Raw genomic sequence first — 21,340 nt, forward strand, 5'->3', positions numbered from 1 at the left:
TTTGGTTTCATTTCTGAAGGTTGCAGGCATGAGCAGTTGGATGAAAACTTGGCTTCAGAAGAGGTTTTTTTTAAAATGAATCCCTTCAGTCTACTTTAAGGCTCCAGTGGTCCCTTTGAATTCACAACCCCATGTAAAATTGTCCTAGGGTATGTCTACATCTACAATTTTGCAGCGCTGGTTGTTACAGCTGTATTAGTACAGCTGTATAGGGCCAGCGCTGCAGAGTGGCCACACTTACAGCAACCAGCACTGCAAGTGGTGTTAGATGTGGCCACACTGCAGCGCTGTTGGGCGGCTTCAAGGGGGGTTCGGGGAACGCGAGAGCAAACCGGGGAAGGAGACCAGCTTCCCCGCGGTTTGCTCTCGCGTTCCCCGAACCCCCCTGCAAACCGCAGGGAAGGAGACCTGCTTGCTTGGGGGTTCGGGGAACGCGAGAGCAAACCGGGGAAGGAGACCAGCTTTCCTGCGGTTTGCTCTCGCGTTCCCCGAACCCCCCTGCAAACCGCAGGGAAGGAGACCTGCTTGCTCGGGGGTTCGGGGAACGCGAGAGCAAACCGGGGAAGGAGACCTGCTTGATTACCAGAGAGGCTTCCTCAGGTATGCTGGGATACCTGCTTATTCCACGGAGGTCAAGAAAAGCGCTGGTAAGTGTCTACACTTGATTACCAGCGCTGGATCCTCTACACCCGAGACAAAACGGGAGTACAGCCAGCGCTGCAAACAGGGAGTTGCAGCGCTGGTGATGCCCTGCAGATGTGTACACCTCCTAAGTTGCAGCGCTGTAACCCCCTCACCAGCGCTGCAACTTTGTGATGTAGACAAGCCCTTAGTCATTCAATTAGGAGTCACTCTCTGGCTTGCAGGGTTGTTCTCCACCTTTCCCCTGGCAAATCAAGGAGCAGCAGTGCTAACTTCTTCCACCAGTCTTCTGCATTAGAGGGCCTATGTAAAGGAGCCTGAGGGAAACACTTTTACAGGCTCCCTAGTTTCACTGCCATGCTATTCTCCAGGAAACACGTGTGGTCTGGCCTTTACCTCCATGAGTACCACATCTCCCCTTAACTATAAATATATTTGAGTGAAGTTCAACTACTCTTCCAGGCCCCTGCAAATTGAAATTGGCCTGTATTTATTTCCCTCCACATATCTTTTTGATTAGTTTCGAGGCATGGCTTGTTCTCTAAACTGATGATGCTATTGCCACTATCTTTATTTTACTAAGGATGGTATGTGTCAACCACTTCTCTCTGCTGCTGTCAGGTTTCTAAATTACTTTAGTTTCCTAGGACGTTAGCTAGGTGGACTGACTTGCTTAAGTGTCTACAACTATTTTAGCCTTTGTAAACATACTACAGTAACTCTTCATTTAACATTGTCTCACTTAACATTGTTTCAATGTTACGTCCCTGCTCAGTTAGGGAACATGCTCATTTAAAGTAGTGCAGTGCCCCCTTATAACATTGTTTGGCTGCCTGCTTGTAAGCTTCTGTGGAAGACCAGTGACTTTACAAGGGAGCATTGCAGAAGTTCAGCTTCTCTGCTTTCTCCCTCTCCCTCCCAGCATTTTCCCCCACTGCCAAACAGCTGTTTGGTGGTGTTTAGGACTTTCTGGGAGGGGGAGGAGCTGGGAAGTGCTGCATCTCTTCTCCACCCCCTCCCTCCCAGAAAGTCCTAAGGGCTGCCAAACACCTGTCTGCTGGTGCTTAGGACTTTGTGGGGGAGAGATGTGGCATGCTCTGGAGAGGAGGTGGAGTGAAGGTGGGAAGAGGTGGCCCTAGAGTGGAGCAGGGACAGGAAGATGTGGGGCTGGAGCATTCCTGGCAAAATCTGAGCCTGTTCTCCATGGAAGCTGCTGCTGCAAAGGTGCTTCCTCGCATCTTTACCTGCAGTGGGCTGTTTGTGTGGGGTAAGCCAGAGGCCCTTCAGCCACAGTACAGTACACAGTATAATGCCCTTTGTCTGCCCTCCAAAAATTTCCTTGGAACCTAACCCTCTGCATTTACATTAAATTTTATGTGACAATTGAATTAGTTTAACACTTTTACTTAAAGTTGCATTTTTCAGGAACATAACTAGAAGGTTCAGTGAGGAGTTACTGTAGTTTTGTTGCCCTAGCACAACCTGCTCATCAACTGATAGAACTCACCTGACTCGCCTTACCAGAGTAGAACATCTTTCTCTTTGTGCTTTGGCTTTAGGTTCTGTTCTTGCTTTCCTTGTGTCCACTTCCCTTTCATTTTTGTTATGGCTACTAGCATATAGTATATAATTAGCCTGGACTGTAGTCACTGGCCTACACGTGAAATGTTTGACATGCCAGGTCCTTCACAGCCTGTTCCATACAGGTCTGTTAGAATGTACACGTGTGGATTTTGCAGTTACATAACCAGGGAATCCTCGCTTTGTTACAAACCTGTAGTCAAATCTACACAATTTGTTTCTAGCTCTTTTGATTACAAAGATCCTTGAAAACAAACATTACCCACTGTTGGGTCTGCACCTGCAGGCAGCCAAATGAAGTATGAACTAACCTTCATTTAGTTGACTCTGAAACTTTTTTCTTTCTGTGGCCCCCGAAGAGGCTATAAAAACTCAAAGACCCACCTGTGCCACAACTGTTTTTCTTCCTATAAAACCTGAGGCTGGCATTACAGAGTAGCAAGCAGGGCACTTGCCCCTGGCCCCATGCAACAGGGAGCCCTACAGAGCTCTGAGGCTCAGGGAGCTTAATGCCAGCCCTGCTTCTGAGACTCCCTAAAACCTGCTCACAGCCCCCCAGGCAGCAATCAACCCCCATTAAGAATCAGTGGTAAATAGAGCACGTGGTAAGTGATGTCTTACTGCTCATGGTGGTTTAAGTATGATGGCCTCTTAGCTGGAAAACATGAGCCACTCCCCCCAATCTTTTATCAGTAGCCTCTAAATGAGGCATCTATGTCCCTCTTCCCTGAGTCTCTTGCGGCCCCTGAGTCTCGCCTTGTCTGAATACCCTTTTGCTGTTTTTTGCCCAGTTCCAGTAACACGGGGTGCTGTACGTAAAGGCCAGAGCTAGCTCCACCTCATTACCACCAATTCCAACCATCCATAACAGTCTATAGCAATTAACACCTAAGCACTAATGCAGGGGTTCATAAAGCACTTAAAGGTAGTATCCGTCCTATCCTCAGTTTACAAATGGGAAACTCCAGGCCTACATAACTGATGAGATCTCAGCACATACTGGACAGTTAGAAATAAGTCAGAGCTCCAACTCCATATACCTGATGGCAATAACACTTATCAAAATATGGTTCAAAAAAGTTTTGGACAGCACTGAGCTCTCAGCCCTGTAGGAAGTCATGGAGTTAAGCGGTTATCTTACTCTTTATAAAAATGCCTGAAGCGTAAGCGAGACAAGCACATGCTATTTAAAAAGATTTAAGTGCTTAGGTCAAACACAGCTATCTTGTTACAAGCCAATATTTTATTAATTCAAATTCACGTCAGAACTATCTGTTTTAAGGAATTGCTAGGCTTTTCTCAGTGCTTAATATTTGTTTAAAGCTACAGAATGCTATAAACTCATCCAGTGCACAGGTCATTAAAGAATTGCCTATATCTTATGAAAAAGTTGTAAATACCAGAGGACATTTGGGTAAGTTTATATGCTCTTAAAGAGTTTCTGATGGTACTTAAAAAACCAAGTTTTCGCAGTGTGTATCTAAAGCTAATCTTCTAGGTGGCATTGTCTCACTGCTGATCATCTCAAGAAGCCGATATCAATAATTTAGGTTACACTGGATTCTTGCATAACTATCAGCGAACGAGGAGAAATACTGAAATTACATGTAGAAGCCTCCCCATCAGAATGCAGAGAGATGTAGTCAGTTACTGGGGATGCATGTCTTCCTCCAAGACGGCAACAATGTGTGCAGCAGAGGGACGCTGCTTCGGGTCCTCACACGTGCAAATGGAAAACATTTCAATCGCTTTCTGGTATGACTGGTCCAGCTCCTCCATGTTCAGTGGTGGCCTGGTGCCCAGAGCTGCATAATATGCCTCATCATCAAAGTCATCTTCATCAAATGTAGTCTCTGGCAAAGAACATTTAAAACAAGTCAGCAGCAGTAACTGGCAGTCTCAATTGCCTTAGGTGTCATGTGTGTTGGAAAGTGAATGCCACCTTCCGAAGGGCCGTCATCCATTCAACCCCAGGCAGTCTCTTCCTCCTCCAAATGGGGGTTTGAAGGGTAGGGAGCAGGAGAAAGGCCACTCTGTAAGAACCACCAAACTGGTCCTTGAAGGAGTTGCTTGCCAATCTAGAGCCAGAGTTCAGCAAGTGCTACCTTAGATCGTGTTTGTTTTGCTTACAAGCCCATCTATCATCTCACACAGAAATGCTTCAGAAGCAGTTGGGCCTCTGCCACTTTGTAAATGCAAAGGGACCGCATCAGAAAACCAATCTACCACTTCAACCTATAATCAATCATTTGGTTTTCTAGACCCCTCAGAAAAAGCGCCAACTGCAGACCGCTGGGACAAATGCAAAACCCTCCCTGCAGTTACCACATTTCAGTACTTGCCAGCAAGCCATGTTTTCTGCTGGAATCTCATTAAAACAGGAGCCCCCCCTCCCCCCAGCGATTACACAGCTGCATGGTTTATAGCCAGGGAGATTCTGAAGTATTTCCAGAGAATTTTAAATACCAATTTGTAATTTCCTTGTTTAATCTTATCCCATTGAAGTCAGTTGCAATACAGCAATCAGCTTCATTAGGATCAGATTCTACCCTGAATGAAATTTTCTGTTAATTAAGGTGAAAGTTTATTAAAAAAAAAATTACTAGTTTTCCAGCTGTTAACTTTAAAGTCCTATACTTCACTACTCCCAACAGGGTGAGAGTGTCTTGGTCACACACCGGGCCTAGGCAAACCCTACTCCAGCTTAAAAGAGGGGTGTTGGATGTGGGGATTAGGAAGGTCAGTGAGATGCTATCTGTGCATATTTGTATGTCAATACATGTGAATGCCCTGGCACTTTGTGGAGATGCTGGGGCTTGAGTTAGATGAACAAAGAAAGCTCTAGGTTTGCTGCTGGACTGGCCAGCTTGTTTGAAGGCCAGAGCAAAGGGAGTCTTCTCTACCAGCCTTAGTTTGGGAGGAGTTTCTACCTAGAATGATAGTTTCAGGATTCAAATTACATTATCCAAAAAATCAATATAAATAAGGCCAAAGTTACCACTCGCCTTAAAAAAAAAAAAGTGAATTCAGTGCTGGTTTGACAGCCCTAGCGACTGAAACCTCCATGTATCCAGCACAGACACGGCAAAGGCAGTCAACAGCATACGCTCTTCCACTCTGCCAGCGTACCTCAAAGTAACCTGGCAGGACCACTTCTAAAGGTAGGAGGAGGGTGTCTCCAGAACCTTCTCTCTCTTTGGTCTGTCTAGTCAGCCAAAAAGTTTCAGTGCCAGTACAGGTGGTGGGGGCATTTGGCAACATGCATATCTGTGCCTATAGATCTGCCTGATACCACCCAACCCTCTTCACATAACCCACCAAAAAGGCCAGATAATTAAGGGCCAACTTTTGTTCACTTCTGGCCTTGACAAGAACTAAGGTGACAATCTAGTGAGCTGAGGTTATCCCATTATGACCCTACAGATTCTATCCTCGATCACCTGTGCCATCTAGTGCCTCCTTTTAAAGTTTTGTTCTGTTTGAGGAGCACTGTTTGGTGGGAGGACAGCCCTGGTACTTGGGCCAGTCAGCATCTAAAACGGCAGTCACAGATTAGCGAGGCTCTCCTGCTTTTGTACAGCAGAGAAATGGTGACAGAACTGGAGCAGCACTGGCCTTTTAACGAGGAAATGGAAATAGCACTTCGCTATTAAAATATAAGCCCTGTCCCAAAACACTAAAGCCAGGAGCTGTTTAAATGCTCCTATAATAATGCACTGGCTGGGCCATCTGCAAGGACTAAGGGTACATCTACACTAGCCGCCGGATCAGCGGGTAGTGATCGATCTATCGGGGGTCGATTGTATTGTGTCTAGACGAGACGCGATACATCGATCCCCAAACACGGTCCCTGTCGACTCCGGAACTCCACCAGGACGAGAGGCAGAAGCGGAGGCCGTCGATCTCGTGCCGCGAGGACGCGACCTAAGTCAATCTAAGTGGATTTAAGATAAGTTGACTTCAGCTATGCTATTCTAGTAGCTGAAGTTGCATATCTTAGATCAGTCTCCGCCCCCAGTGTTGACCAGGCCTAAGTCTAGGAGCTGGACTTTTAGTTCAAGCAGTGGAAGCTGATGCTTTCAGATCTAGAGAGCCTAGGGACCCATTCACACTGTTCGACTAGCTTATGCATCTACTTTGGCTTCCGAGTCCGAGTAGTCCAGTTGCCTCTGATGCTTTGTTGAGCTCAGTTAGCTGGGCTGGAGAAGAATTATGTTGTTATCCTTTGACTGTCATGCTGACCACATCACTTTGGTCCTAGTTAAACTGCAGCTACCACCATGGTAGATCCCTTCCCCAATACAGTTAAAACACGACTCAGTCTTGCCATATAGATGGACCAGAATCATAGTCTAAGCACCTTCACTTGGCTTTTAGCAGGGCTGTAGCATGATTCAGAAACATGCTTTGGTCCCATCTACACTACACAATGGGAACCAGGCTGAGGGACTATCCAGTTGTAACTTGGCTCTCATGCCAAGTTTAGTGTTGAGAGGAATTTGATGAGCAGCAGAATTTCAAGGGAGAACTCTCCTGCAGCTGTTTAACAAGCAGCTGGACTGCTTATGGGGCACGTCAGTATTTAAAATGATTAATTAGGCACATTTATCAACTCCTCATTTGGATCTAAAAACCCAAACAAACTTTAAAGCAGCTCAGCCACCTGCAAAAACATTGTGCACAGCCAGGCACGTGTTTTGCAGTAAGCCCCCCTGAGTAGCTTTGAGCCTCTTCTATGCTTCAAGACGCTCCAGGCGAGGTGAGACAGTACTGGGAACAAACCAGTTCTTGGAAGCAAGAGAAAGGGTTAAAAAAATAATCAGTGAGCAGAGAAAGGTCTTGGCTAACCTTTCCCTGCACTATTTCCTTATGTCCTCCTCCAGCAGGCTATTTATGTGGATGAACACAAGACAGCTTAATTGTTTTTCTAGTTGTATTAGTAGCAGATCATGATTCAAATGTGTTTTCGCTAGTGGATGTGCGATAAAGAAACACTAAAGGCTTGTCTACACTGCCACTTTTGTCAGTATAAGTTATGTCACTCAGGAGTGTGAAAAACAAACAAACCACCCCTGGGTGATGTAAGTTACCCCGACAGAAGCACCAATGTGGACAGCCCTATGTCAGCAGGACAGCTTCTCCTGACAAAACAGCTGTTGCCGCTTGTGGGGTGGTTTTATGCCGTCAATGGGAGAACTCTTCCGTCGGCACAGAGGGACTACACGAGCAATCTTACAGCAGTGCAAGTGTAAGCTCGGTACTGTAGACAAGCCCTAAGGCATCCCCTGCACATACAAATGTTCAACAGTCAGTTCCACTATTGGGTAAATCCATCTTTAAGGGCAGCTTCCTGCAAGAGCTGCTTGATTTGAAGAGTTGAGACTTTAAGAAATAAAAGCTGACCTTCGTCGTCGTCATAATCATCATCTTCAGGCAGGTTCAGATGAGGTATGGAGAGGGTCATCATCTCCCACAGAGTCAGTCCAAAAGCAAAGATGTCCGCCTTATCAGTGATAACACCACCATCCTCCAGAGCTTCCTTAGGTTTCCACGGCTCTGTGCCAATGTAAAGTGCCTCCGGGTCACTCACTGCAGAGAAACAATACGTGACTCAAGCCAGGTCCACATTAGGAAAAACGGTGTACTTAACGTGTTACACTATAACTGCCTCGTCTACACTAGGATTTGAAGATCCGTCAGCTGGGTGAAGTAACTTCTAGGAGTAAGCGAGAGGTCACCCTGACCAGCTAATGTGTGTTAAAACTGTGGCTTGACTTGTCCACATTAGGATTTTAAAACAGTGCATTAACTGTTAAAAACACTCTTTCTCCCCTTACTTTAGAAGAGGCCTTAAAAATAAATGGAAAGAATCAAGTTTGGGGTGTGTCTCAACACCCAGTGATTTTATTCACACCTAAAGAGCGCAGGGGGACGAAGCTACATACTGTGGAAAAGGTAACATTTTGCACCAGCGCAGGGCCTGTATTCCGTCATGCAGATATCCAGTTCTGTGCTGCAGATTTAAGTCAAGGATAATAAGCACTGAATAGACACTTCTGCTAAAATCATGCACATTTTAGGAACAGCACAGGACACCACAAATAGATTCCACTGCAAAGTTTGCCTGCTTGGTGCTATGAGGCATGGGCCTTAAGATCAACAGAATACTAGAAGCTCCAGTTAAGGATTTAATACGCTGAGGAGTTAGCATTTAGCATTTGGTCTGCTTGAACAGCATGACTAACAAACATGTTCTGAATTTGAATGACAGTAGGGGATCATTTAAGAACACTTTGCAAGATGCTCAAAAAGCAACAATCAAGGAAGAAAATTGTACTGGTTAAAAAACTGATCTGCTTTAGAGACAAGTGAAGGCAGCTATAAAATATAAATACATAAACACGTAAATAAATAACAAATGGAAGAAAATGGAAGTTGATAGTAATGACCATAAATCAGAAGTCAGGAATTGGAGAAAATTGATAAGGGACGCAAGGAGAAATCTATGACCAGCACAGTGAAGAACAATAAGGAGTTTTAAAATATGTTAGGAACAAAAAGAAACCTAACAATAGTATCCTAACAATAGACAGAAATAGCAGAATCATCCATAATAATGTAAAAAAGCAGACGTGTTCAATAAACATTTCTGTTCCGGGGGGGGGGTTGGGGGAGGAGGCGGAAGAGATGATGTAGTCTCATCATATGGTGATAACTCTTTTAATTCCACTAGTATCTCTAGAGGATCTTAAACAGCAAATACTAAAGATAAACATTTTAAAATCATCAGATCCAGATAACACACCCAAGAGTTTTAAGCGAGCTGGCTGAGGATCTTGCTGGAGCATTATTGTTGACTTTCAATAAATCCTGGAGAAGTTCCAGAAGAAAGCTAATATTGTGCCAGTTTTTTAAAAAAGGGTAAGGAGGAAGACCCAGGTAATTATAGACCTGTCAGCCTGACATCAATCCTGGGCAAGATGATAGAGCAGCGGATACAGGACTCCAATAGTTCTTTAATAAGGAGAGTAATGTAATTAATGCCAATCAACATGGATTTATGGAAAAACCATAGTTATCAAACTAACCTGATATCTTTCTTTGATGACTTGATAAAGGTAACAGTGCCGATGTAATACACTTAGGCTTCTGTAAGGCGTTTGACTTGTTATCACACAAAATTTTGATTAAAACACTAGCATATAAAATGAACATGGCACGTATTAAATGGATTTGGATTAAATGGAACATGGCACATATTAAATATTAAAAAACTGGCTAACTGATAGATCTCAACATGTAATTGTGAACAGGGAATCATCACTAAATGGATGTGTTTCTAGTGGAACGGCTCAGGGATCGGTTCTTGGCCCTGTGCTATTTGACATTTTTATCAATGACCTGGAAGAAAACAAAATCATCACTGATAAAGTTTGCAGGTGACACAACCAAAGTCAGTAAAAGCAGCAAAGAGTCCTGTGGCACCTTATAGACTAACAGACGTTTAGGAGCATGAGCTTTCGTGGGTGAACACCCACTTCGTCGGATGCATGCACCAAAGTCAGGGAAGTGGTAAATGATCACAGGTCACCGATAATGAACATGAGCAAACAATGTGTGTTTTAAAATGGCTAAATGTAAATGTGTACCCCACAGAAGCAAGACTGCAGGCCACACTTCCAGGATGGGGGACTCCTACACTGGGAAGCAGTGACTCTGACAAAGATTTGGGGGTCCTGGTGGATAATCAGCTGAATAGGAGCTCCCGCTGTGACATTGTGGCCAAAAGAGCTAATGTGATCCTGGGATGCATAAAACAGGAGAATCTCTAGCAGGAGCAGAGAGGTTATTCAACCTCTGTATCTGGCACTGGTGCAACCGCTGCTGGAATCCTGTGTCCAGTTCTGGTGCTCACAATTCAAGGATGTTGATACACTGGAGAGGGGTCAGAGAAGAGCCACGAGAATGATCAAAGGATTAGAAACCTGCCTTGTAGTGACAGCCTCAAGAGCCCAAATGATTTATCTTAACAAAAGAGAAGTTTAAGGGGTGACTTGATTCCAGTCTATAAGTATCTACATGGGGAACAAATATCTAATCATGGATGGGCTCTCCAATCTAGCAGAGAAAGGTTTAACAGGATCCAATGGCTGGAAGTTGAAGCTAGACAAATTAAGACTGGAAATAAGGACAATTTTAAAATCAGGATTGGATGTTTTTCTAAAAGATCTGCTGTAGGAATGATTGTGGGGGAAGTGCTCAGACTAGATGATCACAATGGTCCCTTCTGGCCTTGGAATCTATGCAAATCGAATAGGGAAAAATCCTGCAATGATAAAGTGATGGATCTAGTAGGCTGTTACCATCTCTCACCTTTGTGATTTGTGGGAATGTTATGCTGGCAGAGAGGCCTGGACTGGAATATGATCCTGAGACGCAGCACCTGCAATCTATTACGCTGATGAATCAACTCTACCTCTCCCAGTCAATCAACAAGAGTTCTATTAAAGCCAGAGGGCAAAGCCACTGATAGAGTCCCTTTCCCAGCTGTTGTCTGAAGGTGGCTGGGATGGAGGGATGAATTTACATCATGCTAGATGACCTGCTGCTAGCAAGAAAATGATTTACCTTTCTTTAATCCAGCAAAGGTTTATTACTGGTCAGTATGTTTTTAAAGTCTCCAAGATCTCCTAGTTAAGAGTTGAAAAAACGTCTGTATCTGACTGAAAAAGGAAACCCAGTCACGGACTTGATGCCCACTCACTCCGGTAGAAGAGATTTTGGCACAGCAGGTTGCTTTCTAGTGAAGCCAGCATGCTGAGCTGTATGCATACGCTCTGGCAAGCAGTGGCGGCGGCACACTGTCCCCATTGCCTAATAATTCACTGAGTTATCAGAAGGCTCACAGCTGTTCGAGAAACACTGCTCTTGTGCTGATCTTCAAAAGTATCTGGCACTAATGAGAAATGAATGTTAGAATTCTTAACACTCTGTAGACCATCATTCTTCAATCCTTGGATGTCCCATGGCTAAGGCTACGGGTATTTTTAGTAAAAGTCAAGGACAAGTCATGGGCAGTAAACAAAAATTGGCGGCCCATGACTTGTACTATATACCCATAACTAAATTAGGGAGTGGGGGAAGGTAAGCAGCCTGGGTGCTCTGGGGGGAATGGCCCATGGGCACCATAGGTGCTCTGGGGGGAGCAACCCAGGACCCCTGCTGGTGCTGCCGGGGAGGAGGGGGTTGGCAGGGCTGGCAGGCCCCCTACCTGGCTCCTCGCAGCTCCCCCCTAAGCAGAGGCGTGGCCAGACGGCTCCACACACTGCTTCTGCGCTGAGCGCTCGCTCTGCAGCTCCCACTGGCCAGGAACCTGGCCAACAGGAGCTGTGGGGTCAGTGCCTGTGGGTGGAGGCAGCACATGGAGACATTTGCTAGGAGCTGAGGGAGGGACATGTGGCTGCTTCTAGGGAGCCCCCCAAGGTAAGCGCCACCCAGAGCCCTCACCCCCAGCCCTGAGCCTCCTCCCACACCCAAACTCCTGCTGCTGCTGGCAGGGGTGTGGGGTGGGGGGCGGGGGCAAGGTGGCCCAAGACTGCCCCAGCAGTGGCCCGTGCGGCTGGCCCAGGGGCTGCCTGAGCTGCTCAGGCGGCCTCTGGGCCAGCCACTGCAGAAGTCATGGAGGTCCTGGAATCTGTGATTTCCATGACAAATGTGCAGCTTTACCTATGGATAAGGACTCAGTATCCTTTTTTGGCCAGTTGGATATTGTCTCCATGTGACACACCACAAGACTTCACTCAGAACTGGGCTGAAGGTTCTTCTAATTGAGAGGGCTTGGACTTTGTAGTCACCCTATAATTTAATATGTTTAACTACCCTCCTCATTGGCAGATCATTCCTGTGGCCCTACACCCCCGGACTCCAAAGCCCATTTTGTCACAGCAGCATTCCATTCTCTTCCCGTATAAAATGAAACAGTTACTAATAAAAATCTAATCCTGCAGCTTCAAAAATCAGTCAGCTGTTGCAAACCCAAGCGCTGTGGAATGAAACAGCAGAGAAAAGTGATTTTGCAATTAACCCAAACACATTCCTGCTTTAGACAGCTGTACCAGCAGGCCATTAGACATCTGCTTCTTGTTGTAGTTAAGTAAAACATTTATAATTTTCACAATCGGCTCAGGCTGGTCTCCAGAACTACGAAATAGAAGGTTAATTTACTTAACTCTCAAGCAGGAGTTAAGGTTTCCCCACAGCCAGATGCCAGTTCAAAATCTGCTAGGCCTAATCCAGTGTTCCTTGTACACTGGAACTCCTATGCATGTTAAGGTGAGTTCGGTTAGCCCTTTGGAGTAACGTGGAAGTTTCTTGCAATTATGCAGCACTATTCACCTGGAATAATCACACAGCATTTAAACTATAAGAACCACCTCCACTGAAATGCAGCCATCTCTGGGGTGAAGAATAGCAACCACATGGCATAGATCCAGGGACAGAAACTGCATCCTTGCACAGCAAACTCCTATTATGAAAACACAAATGGGATCTTTTATGTCTACAGAGCAAACACCAACTCAGTTTAGACCATCCTTGCCCCTTCCAGGTCAAAAGCTAGCTTTAAAGTTTTGTGGTCCTGGACACCCATAGTGCCCAGATGACTGAAGCAGTCCAAGCTGACAGCCCCACATACCAGTCATGTTCTCATCCAGTGGCAGGGACACTCCCACATCACAGATTTTTATCGACTCAAAGTCACCTTTAATGACAATGTTAGAAGACTTGATGTCTCCATGGAGCAGTTTTTTATCGTTATGCAGATACTACAAGGCAGAAAAAGGAACAATTAGAATCCCACCTACAGATGAGAAGCAACAAATAGAGAAAGAGGCTATTTTATAACAAGTTTGGGCAGTGAAGCATCATCATATTATTTAACATTCATACTGCAGAATCATCTTACGGCTTCAGTTGTGCTAGTTTCAACAGTCCCTGCCCCAAAGAATCTACTCATCTAGAAGACATAACATATCAGATGAATGAGACAAACAAGCAGCCTTCAATGGAGTGATGCGGATTTACATGAGCTGAGAATCTAGCCCAAGGTTTTTACGTTGTTGTTAGTATCACAGTAGCAATACGAGAACTATCACTGAAAAGGCTGTTCCACGCAACCTTCTATTTTCATGGCCTATAACTAAGGCTGTGTTTTAGACACAGGTATCTTTAGTAAAAGTAACAGACAGGCCACGGGCAGTAAACAAAAATTCACGGCCTGTGATCTGTCCGTGACTTTTACTAAAAATACCAGTGAATAAAACTTGGCGGGGGCCATTCAGGTGGTGGGGGAGGGCGACCCGGCATTTTTTGTTTTGTTTTTTTTCTTATGCCTCTGGCCTCTCTCGGAGTACCCCTCCAGTATCTTCAGAACCAAACCCTTCAGCCTCCCAGGTCAGATTATCTGCCCATTCCACCTACCCACAACCTCTGCTGGTGCCAGATCTCCTTTATTGGCTGCCAGCATGAGGCTGAGGGTGGACTCTAGCAGCTAGTAAGGAGGAAAAGTAAGTGATTCCCAAAGGAATGGAAAAGTGTGAGCAAGCCAGTGGGGGCCAGTATTAACAAAAACAAATGTTGTATCACTTATTGGGTTACTTTCATTGTCAGCTGTTTGGGGCAGGGACCATCGTTCTGTCCTGTGTTCGTACAGCACCTCGCACAATGGGATTGTGGTCTCTTTGGTTCCGTGAAATCAGAGTGGCACCTTAACAAGGACTTGTGGCATCTGCAACCCATGTGCCAACACTAGTGCAGCATCCTTTAGATTCTCTCAGGCTGAGTTACTTTATTTTCCCAGTATCACCCCTGTACACAGCTCTGGCATGGAACAGCTAATATCACCAGAAAACATACCTTCAACCCTCTTGCCATGTTCAAGGCAACACTGAGAATCGTAGCAGCAGGAAAAGGGCCCTGATGTTTTGTATTTCTCTCTTCAATTAAGTCATTGAGAGATTTTTCTCCTCCGTATTCCATAGCAAGGCACATGCTTCCATCGCTGGCCTGAGTAAATGCACGGTATCCTTAAAACAATCAGAGATGTCAATTGTTTTGAGGGGACTAGAAGAGGCAGTATCTGTAGAAAAGGCATTTTACGCGTATGCTCAGTAGCACAATTTGACAGCAGAGTCTCGCTAATTCACAACACTATTTAGGCCGCCCATCATTATGGAATTTTGTGAATAAGTAAACAAACAATATCAAAGCGTTCATTAGTTATACAGTCGTAACTGTGACCACAACCTCTGTGACACCATTAGCCTGATCGGAGCTCGGGTTTCTCCCCAAAAATTCTAACTGGTTTTAACAACAGTTCAACAAAAGCAATTTAAAAACCATTTGGAGCTGTAATATAGGCCGGTTTTCAGGCAGCCTGGACCATTTGAAACTGGTTTAGGCCATGTGGAGTCTTCTCTACATTACAGCTCCAACCCATTTAAAATTCAGATTAACTGACCTGGGAAAACAAGTTAAGAGTGTTTGGGAACGTTTTCACAGCACAGACTGCCCTTCAGGTTTTTCCATATAAAGCCACAGGCCAAGATTTCCAGAAATGGGTGCCAAACTTGAGACATTTTAGGAAGAGGGGTCTAATTTTCAGAAAGTGCTGAGTGCCTCTGCACTGAAATCAGACTCATTTACAGTGTCTCGAACTGGACACCTAAAACTTGAGGCACGCAAAAATCACCAGCCCCTTTTGACAGTCTTGGCCATGATATTTGTCACCCTAGCCAGTGCTAGCATTTGACTACGTTCAATAGAGTGGCACATGGGGTTTTAAAATGGCTTCAGTATTTAATAAATGGTGTAGACTATTTTATTGTAAATTAAAGGATAATAAGTTGACGTCACGAAATTTCTCAGGACAAACTCCCTGATATGAACATATCGTGTTATGACTTTGCAAACGTCTCCCAAACTAAAAAGATGGCACTTGAGTTTTTGCATGATTTTTCCCATTGTATAACATGGACGAATAATCATGTGCGTGTTCTGTAGTACATTTTGCAAAAGCAATGAAATCTTCGCAATATGAAACCTCTATACGATGGTTTTGGCCATTGAATTCTTGCTGAGAAGGGAGAACATCCATCATTTGGTGGGGGGAATATAAATTGGTAAAGTTCTCCTGGAGCACATACGGTATTTCTAGCAAAAATGAAAACATCTTGATTTGTTTTGAATGTATAGTAAAGAAAAAAGCTAAAACAATTGCTGATTTCAGTGACAAAGGTAATAATCCCAAGGATTAATGAGATATATTACAGTATTAACCAAAACTTCACTGAATATACCATGGTTTCACAAACTATTACTAACTTTGAAAGTCAAGAATTTTTATAGAAGCTGCTTTCAAGACTTTTCATAACTCAGGAACTGGCTTATTCTGCATAGATTAATTATTTTATTATTATTATGGAATGCACAGCATCAAAGATCCAGTAAAGAGCAGGACTGAACAAGCTACCAGAATACATGTGTCTACTTACAAAGTATTTAGAGAGCAATCTTTGGCAATAACCACTCTTCGCACATGATGCTGTGCTTACTTCTGTTTGTCTGTTTTTCAAAAGGTCAAATTTGGCATTTTATTCAGTGTGTGCTAATGACAGATATCAATAAAAGATTTCTAGCACCCTACACTGGACACGTTCTAATATGTTGTCACTATTCCCCCTCAGGCCTTGAACCTAGAAATCCTGGCACATACTTAATTTTGTGCATGTGAGAAGTCTAACTGTAGTCAGTGGGAAAAAATCATACAAGTGTAGGGCTGGAAAGGACGTTGAGAGATCATCTAGTCCAGTCCCTTGTGCTGAGGCAGGACCCATACAGTAAAGTTAAACTTGTGTAAGTGTTTGCCTGCTGGCATCCTGTAGACCTCCTTCAGTGCCCAAATACTGGCAAGTCTCATCTTATGCAGGGGTCCCGTTCCATGGTTACCGCGTAAAGCGAAAACCGCGTATAGTGAAACACTCATTGAGTTGAATGACGGTCAGAATCACCTGCACTACAGATGCAGTTTTTATATTATTATTTTTTGTTTTTCCCCTTGTTTTTGCTGACCGTGCAAAGCTGAATCCACGCATGTTAAATGCACCTAAGATGCGACTTGCCTGTACTGCAATCTAAAGCTTTGCAAGGCTGCTCTGGGATAAGTCTAGCATGCCTGCAAATAAATCTCTGGTTCATTCCTCTCCTGTGGGGACAGAAAGAGAGCAACTCTACAATGCCTTGACAACCGACATGCTAGAAGAGGGATATTGAAGTATTTCTGAATTCTCCTTCATGGCAGCACTAGTATGCTGGCCAGAATTAGATATTTTAAGGTTACCCTTAATGTTACAGAGAGTAACATGATCTGTTAAGACAAATCGATAGCTTTGGAACTTTATACAAGGCTAAGGTTATACACGATGAAGGAAGGAACTAGTTGCATTGTGACCATGCCAGCTGGTGGATAGAGAGGAATGAAGGGAGAGTTGGAAGGGCCAGTGCATTTGTACGCTCTGACTATGGAATGTAGGGGTCAGGGGATACGCACATATACTTTCTGCTGCTCAAACAAGGTCAAGGGCCATTTGTGGCCCCCCCCGCACACCTGGCCCAGCGTGGCTCTGGGAAGGTAACATCATGAAGGAGAAACCTGCCTTATTGAGCCTCAGAGATGGCTCCAATAGTTATATTTGCAAATTAAGCATCATAAGTTGGGTCTGAAACTTACCTACAATATTTGGGTGCTGAAGGTTTTTCAGAATCTTGGCTTCTTCATTCAGTCTCTGTTGATATATATTTTGCTGCTTATTGTCACATTTTGGATTAATTTTCTTCACAGCCCATGGGGAATGAGACAAGCCTTTAGGAGACCTGTTTGGAAAAATTCACTCTGTTAGAAAATACAGCATCTATTCAGTGTTGGCCAAGAATATTATTAACATAATGATAGATGTAAAATTAAATTTGTGGAATGAAACAGTAAAGCTAAAACTCTTAAACTAAATTTGCCAACTAAATAATAAATCAGACACTGCACAGAACTGCGTTTGAATTTCTACTAGTCATCTGTTATAGTCAACCTCAGAGGAACTCCAGCAGTGTGGGATAATCCCAGCAAAGTCTCCAAGAATTAATGAGCCATGAAGACTGAGCTAGTGGTGATGACACCAATTTAGGTTTAAGGCACACCGATAAGGCCATATGGGGCATCTTGCACTGCCACTGCCTGCATTGTACACAAGCTGTGGAGAGATTTCAGTTTCCAAGACAGTCAAGCCAGCATCTTTCATCAGCACAGACGTCTCTAAAAATCAATCCTAGCAGTATGTGATCAAAAGTCTCAGGTAATGGCCACCCTCTCCTGTTTATGTTCTTGCACTTACCTTTTCATAAGGTAAACATTTACCCCAGTTCCATAACCAAGCTTCTGCATGAAAGGAGAGGCTGGAATAACTACAGAAGCTGAAGATCCACATGGCCCATTGTCTAAAAACAAAAAACAAGAAAAAAATCATTCCATTTTTATATCCTCTTCCATCTGAAGATCTCAAAGCTTTTGCTACAAGCATTTCAAGAGTGTTTTTTTGTTTTTTTTTTTTACAACAACTGTACTTGGAGCTTTGTATGGAAGAGAGGTTGAGGAGTTTAAGCTTTTTAAAAAAGCTCTTCATAAATCTCCTTTTCTTTGATTAGACTTCAGGAAACCATCCAAATACGTATGCGCCATACCCTCCTTGGTGTACATCTCAATGGAAATCTTTAACAAAACCTCACGTGGAGTTTTATTTTCCCAGTAATTTAAAGTCTGATCTCAAAACAAACTTGTCAACTGTCAGAAATAGGCCATCCTGATTATCACTACAAAAGGGTTTTTTTCTCCTGCTGATAATAGCTCACCTTAACTGATCGCTCTCGTTACAGTGGGTATGGTAACACCCATTTTTTCATGTTCTCTGTGTATATATCTATATCTTCCTACTGTATTTTTCACTGCATGCATCAGATGAAGTGGGTTTTAGCCCATGAAAGCTTATGCTCAAATAAATTTGTTAGTCTGTAAGGTGCCACAAGGACTCCTGTTCTTTTAGCTGATGCAGACTAACACGGCTGCTACTCAAACTTATTTTCCTCTCACTTTCAAATCCACATTGTAACAACTGTGTTTATAAACAGTCATTCTAACAGGACATGATCAGCACTATCTCGTTTATCAGGCAACTACTACCACATCACTACTAGCTTCATCTTGTGAAACACTGGGCCCAGAGATAATCTGATTAGAAAACTTCAGTACTAATTACACTTCGGTGGAAGCGTGATAGGGAATAAATTAACCCTATTCTACAATAGTTAACAACAGGCCATATTTGAATACGACTTACCAGATTTCTTCCTATTACTTATTTTGTTAGGAGTCTTGAATGCAGTTGCTGTTTCCATTGTGAATAATTGTCCTGAGCTTTATGACACAAGAGAGTTACATCAGATGGGCTTGCAATGTATTTCTCCAGTGCAGAACATTTACTGATTTATATATAAAGCTCACAGCGTATCTTTAAGCACATTCCATAATTCTTACTATTGGAACATTCTATAAACGTGTGCTGTAGATTAACGGAACCCTGAGCTGACACTGCAACCCAGGTCAGAGCTTTCTAGCTGCCGTAACAAGTTGTTATTTGCATTGTTGTTGTAGCTGTGAGGATCCCAGGATATTAGAGAGACAAGGTGGGTGAGGTAACAGCGGGTATGTCTACATCTACAATTTTGCAGCGCTGGTTGTTACAGCTGTATTAGTACAGCTGTATAGGGCCAGCGCTGCAGAGTGGCCACACTTACAGCAACCAGCGCTGCAAGTGGTGTTAGATGTGGCCAAGCTGCAGCGCTGTTGCACACCGCGGGGAAGGAGACCTGCTTGGAGAGGGGGTCGGGGAACGCCAGAGCACACCGCGGGGAAGGAGACCTGCTCGGGGGGCGGGGGGGGCGGGGAACGCCAGAGCACACCGCGGGGAAGGAGACCTGCTTGGAGGAGGGATCGGGGAACGCCAGAGCACACCGCGGGGCTGGATACCTGCTTGGAGGGGGGGGTCGGGGAACGCCAGAGCACGCCGCGGGGAAGGAGACCTGCTCGGGGGGGGGGGGGGGGTCGGGGAACGCGAGAGCACACCGCGGGGAAGGAGACCTGCTTGGAGGAGGGATCGGGGAACGCCAGAGCACACCGCGGGGCTGGATACCTGCTTGGAGGGGGGGTCGGGGAACGCCAGAGCACACCGTGGGGAAGGAGACCTGCTTGGAGGGGGGGGTCGGGGAACGCCAGAGCACACCGTGGGGAAGGAGACCTGCTTGGGGGGGGGGGGGGGTCGGGGAATGCCGGAGCACACCACGGGGAAGGAGACCTGCTCGGAGGGGGGGGTCGGGGAACGCCAGAGCACACCGTGGGGAAGGAGACCTGCTTGGAGGGGGGGTCGGGGAACACCAGAGCACACAGCGGGGAAGGAGACCTGCTTGGAGGGGGGGGGGGTCAGGGAACGCCAGAGCACACCGCGGGGAAGGAGACCTGCTTGGAGGGCAGTGGAGTTTGCTTAATTACCAGAGAGGCTTCCTCAGGTATGCTGGGATACCTGCTTATGCCACGGAGGTCAACAAAAACGCTGGTGAGTGTCTACACCTGATGACCCAGCGCTGGATCCTCTACACCCGAGGCACGACCGGGTGTACGGCCAGTGCTGCAAACAGGGAGTTGCAGCGCTGGTGATGCCCTGCAGGTGTGTACACCTCCTAAGTTGCAGCGCTGCAACCCCCTCACCAGCGCTGCAACTCTGTAGTGTAGACAGGGCCAGCGTTTATCGGACCAGCTTCTGTTGGTGAGCGAGACAAGCTTGGGAGCTTACACAGAGCTCTCCCAGGCTCGGGTGGATCAGAGGGGATGCAGGATTCCTGGGGCACGCTCCCCGGCTCGAGTGGATGGGGGGAGGGGGGAAAGCGCACAGGACTCCTGGGTCCCCTCCCCAGCTCAGGTGGGGGAGGGGGGAGCGCACAGGACTCCTGGGTCCCCCCCCGGGCTCGGGTGGGGGAGGGGGGAGCGCACAGGACTCCTGGGTCCCCCCCCGGCTCGGGAAGGGGAGGGGGGAGCGCACAGGACTCCTGGGTCCCCCCCCGGCTCGGGAAGGGGAGGGGGGAGCGCACAGGACTCCTGGGTCCCCCCCCGGCTCGGGAAGGGGAGGGGGGAGCGCACAGGACTCCTGGGTCCCCCCCCGGCTCGGGAAGGGGAGGGGGGAGCGCACAGGACTCCTGGGTCCCCCCCCGGCTCGGGAAGGGGAGGGGGGAGCGCACAGGACTCCTGGGTCCGCCCCCCCCGGCTCGGGTGGGGGAGGGGGGAGCGCACAGGACTCCTGGGTCCCCCCCCGCTCGGGTGGGGGAGGGGGGAGCGCACAGGACTCCTGGGTTCCCCCCCCGGCGGGGGAGGGGGAGGGGGCGTTGCACTCCCGCCCGTTACCTGCCCCGGCTCCGGCCGCTGCCAACCGCCGCCATTTGAATCCGCGCGCTGCTGCCCGAGCCAGGCCCCGCCTCCCCGAGCGGCTACGGCGGCCGCGCGGCCCAAATAGAGTCGGTCGGGAGCTTGCGACAGGAGGGGCGGGGCGCGGAGCCCGAGGGGGCGGGCCCATTGGGGTGGGCGGAGCCGCGGGGCCGGGGGCGGGGACTCGACCAGCCTTAATAGGGTGAGGCAGTGTGACCTAGTGGATAGGGCTTGGGGCGGGCACCCATGAGAGCTCAGATCAGTTTCCAGCTCTGTGACTGGCTGTTGGGTGACCTGGGGCACGTCACTTTCCCCCCCGTGCCTCAGTTTCCCCATTGTTAAATTGGGATAATGATGCTGATCTCCTTTGTAAAATACTTTGAGATCTGTGGAAGAAAAGGTGCTATATAACAGCCAGGGATTATTATTTATTCTGTTTTAGCTCCCAGCTAAAGCCTGCTCCATAGAGAAATTCTCTCTGCCTGCCTCTTGCTCCCCATCACGAGGGAGTGGTTTAGCTGCTTTCAGTGTAATCCAGCTAGA

The 21,340-nt window shown here is 46.3% G+C and overlaps 1 protein-coding gene across 2 annotated transcripts; it reads right to left on the reverse strand.

Annotated features, from left to right (window-relative positions):
* Nucleotides 1–3,446: 3,446 nt before the first annotated feature.
* Nucleotides 3,447–20,862, reverse strand: PBK (PDZ binding kinase). Of its 2 annotated transcripts, none has more exons than XM_030555105.1 (8): nucleotides 20,777–20,862; nucleotides 18,663–18,739; nucleotides 17,664–17,766; nucleotides 17,009–17,151; nucleotides 14,137–14,306; nucleotides 12,917–13,046; nucleotides 7,627–7,812; nucleotides 3,447–4,076 (listed from the first exon to the last, which is right to left on the reverse strand). In XM_030555105.1, exons 1-8 carry the CDS (start codon nucleotides 20,809–20,811, stop codon nucleotides 3,871–3,873), a joined length of 1,050 nt encoding a protein of 349 aa, XP_030410965.1. In that variant the 5' UTR covers nucleotides 20,812–20,862; the 3' UTR covers nucleotides 3,447–3,870. The 2 variants fall into 2 exon arrangements, with proteins under 2 accessions (XP_030410965.1, XP_030410966.1); XM_030555106.1 differs by having other exon boundaries at nucleotides 20,781–20,837.
* Nucleotides 20,863–21,340: the final 478 nt, after the last annotated feature.

The sequence above is a fragment of the Gopherus evgoodei genome, chromosome 3 (assembly GCF_007399415.2).
Source record: "Gopherus evgoodei ecotype Sinaloan lineage chromosome 3, rGopEvg1_v1.p, whole genome shotgun sequence".
NCBI classification, from domain to species: domain Eukaryota; kingdom Metazoa; phylum Chordata; order Testudines; family Testudinidae; genus Gopherus; species Gopherus evgoodei.

Excerpts from the sequence above, each read along its gene's own strand:
- PBK (XM_030555105.1), bottom strand. The coding sequence starts at position 20,811 with ATGGCGGCGGTTGGCAGCGGCCGGAGCCGGGGCAG. Across the intron at positions 18,740-20,776 it reads AGCGGCCGGAGCCGGGGCAG|CTCAGGACAATTATTCACAA; the intron begins GTAACGGGCGGG and ends TGTGTCATAAAG. Across the intron at positions 13,047-14,136 it reads ACATGGCAAGAGGGTTGAAG|TATCTGCATAACGATAAAAA; the intron begins GTATGTTTTCTG and ends TCTGCCTTGTAG.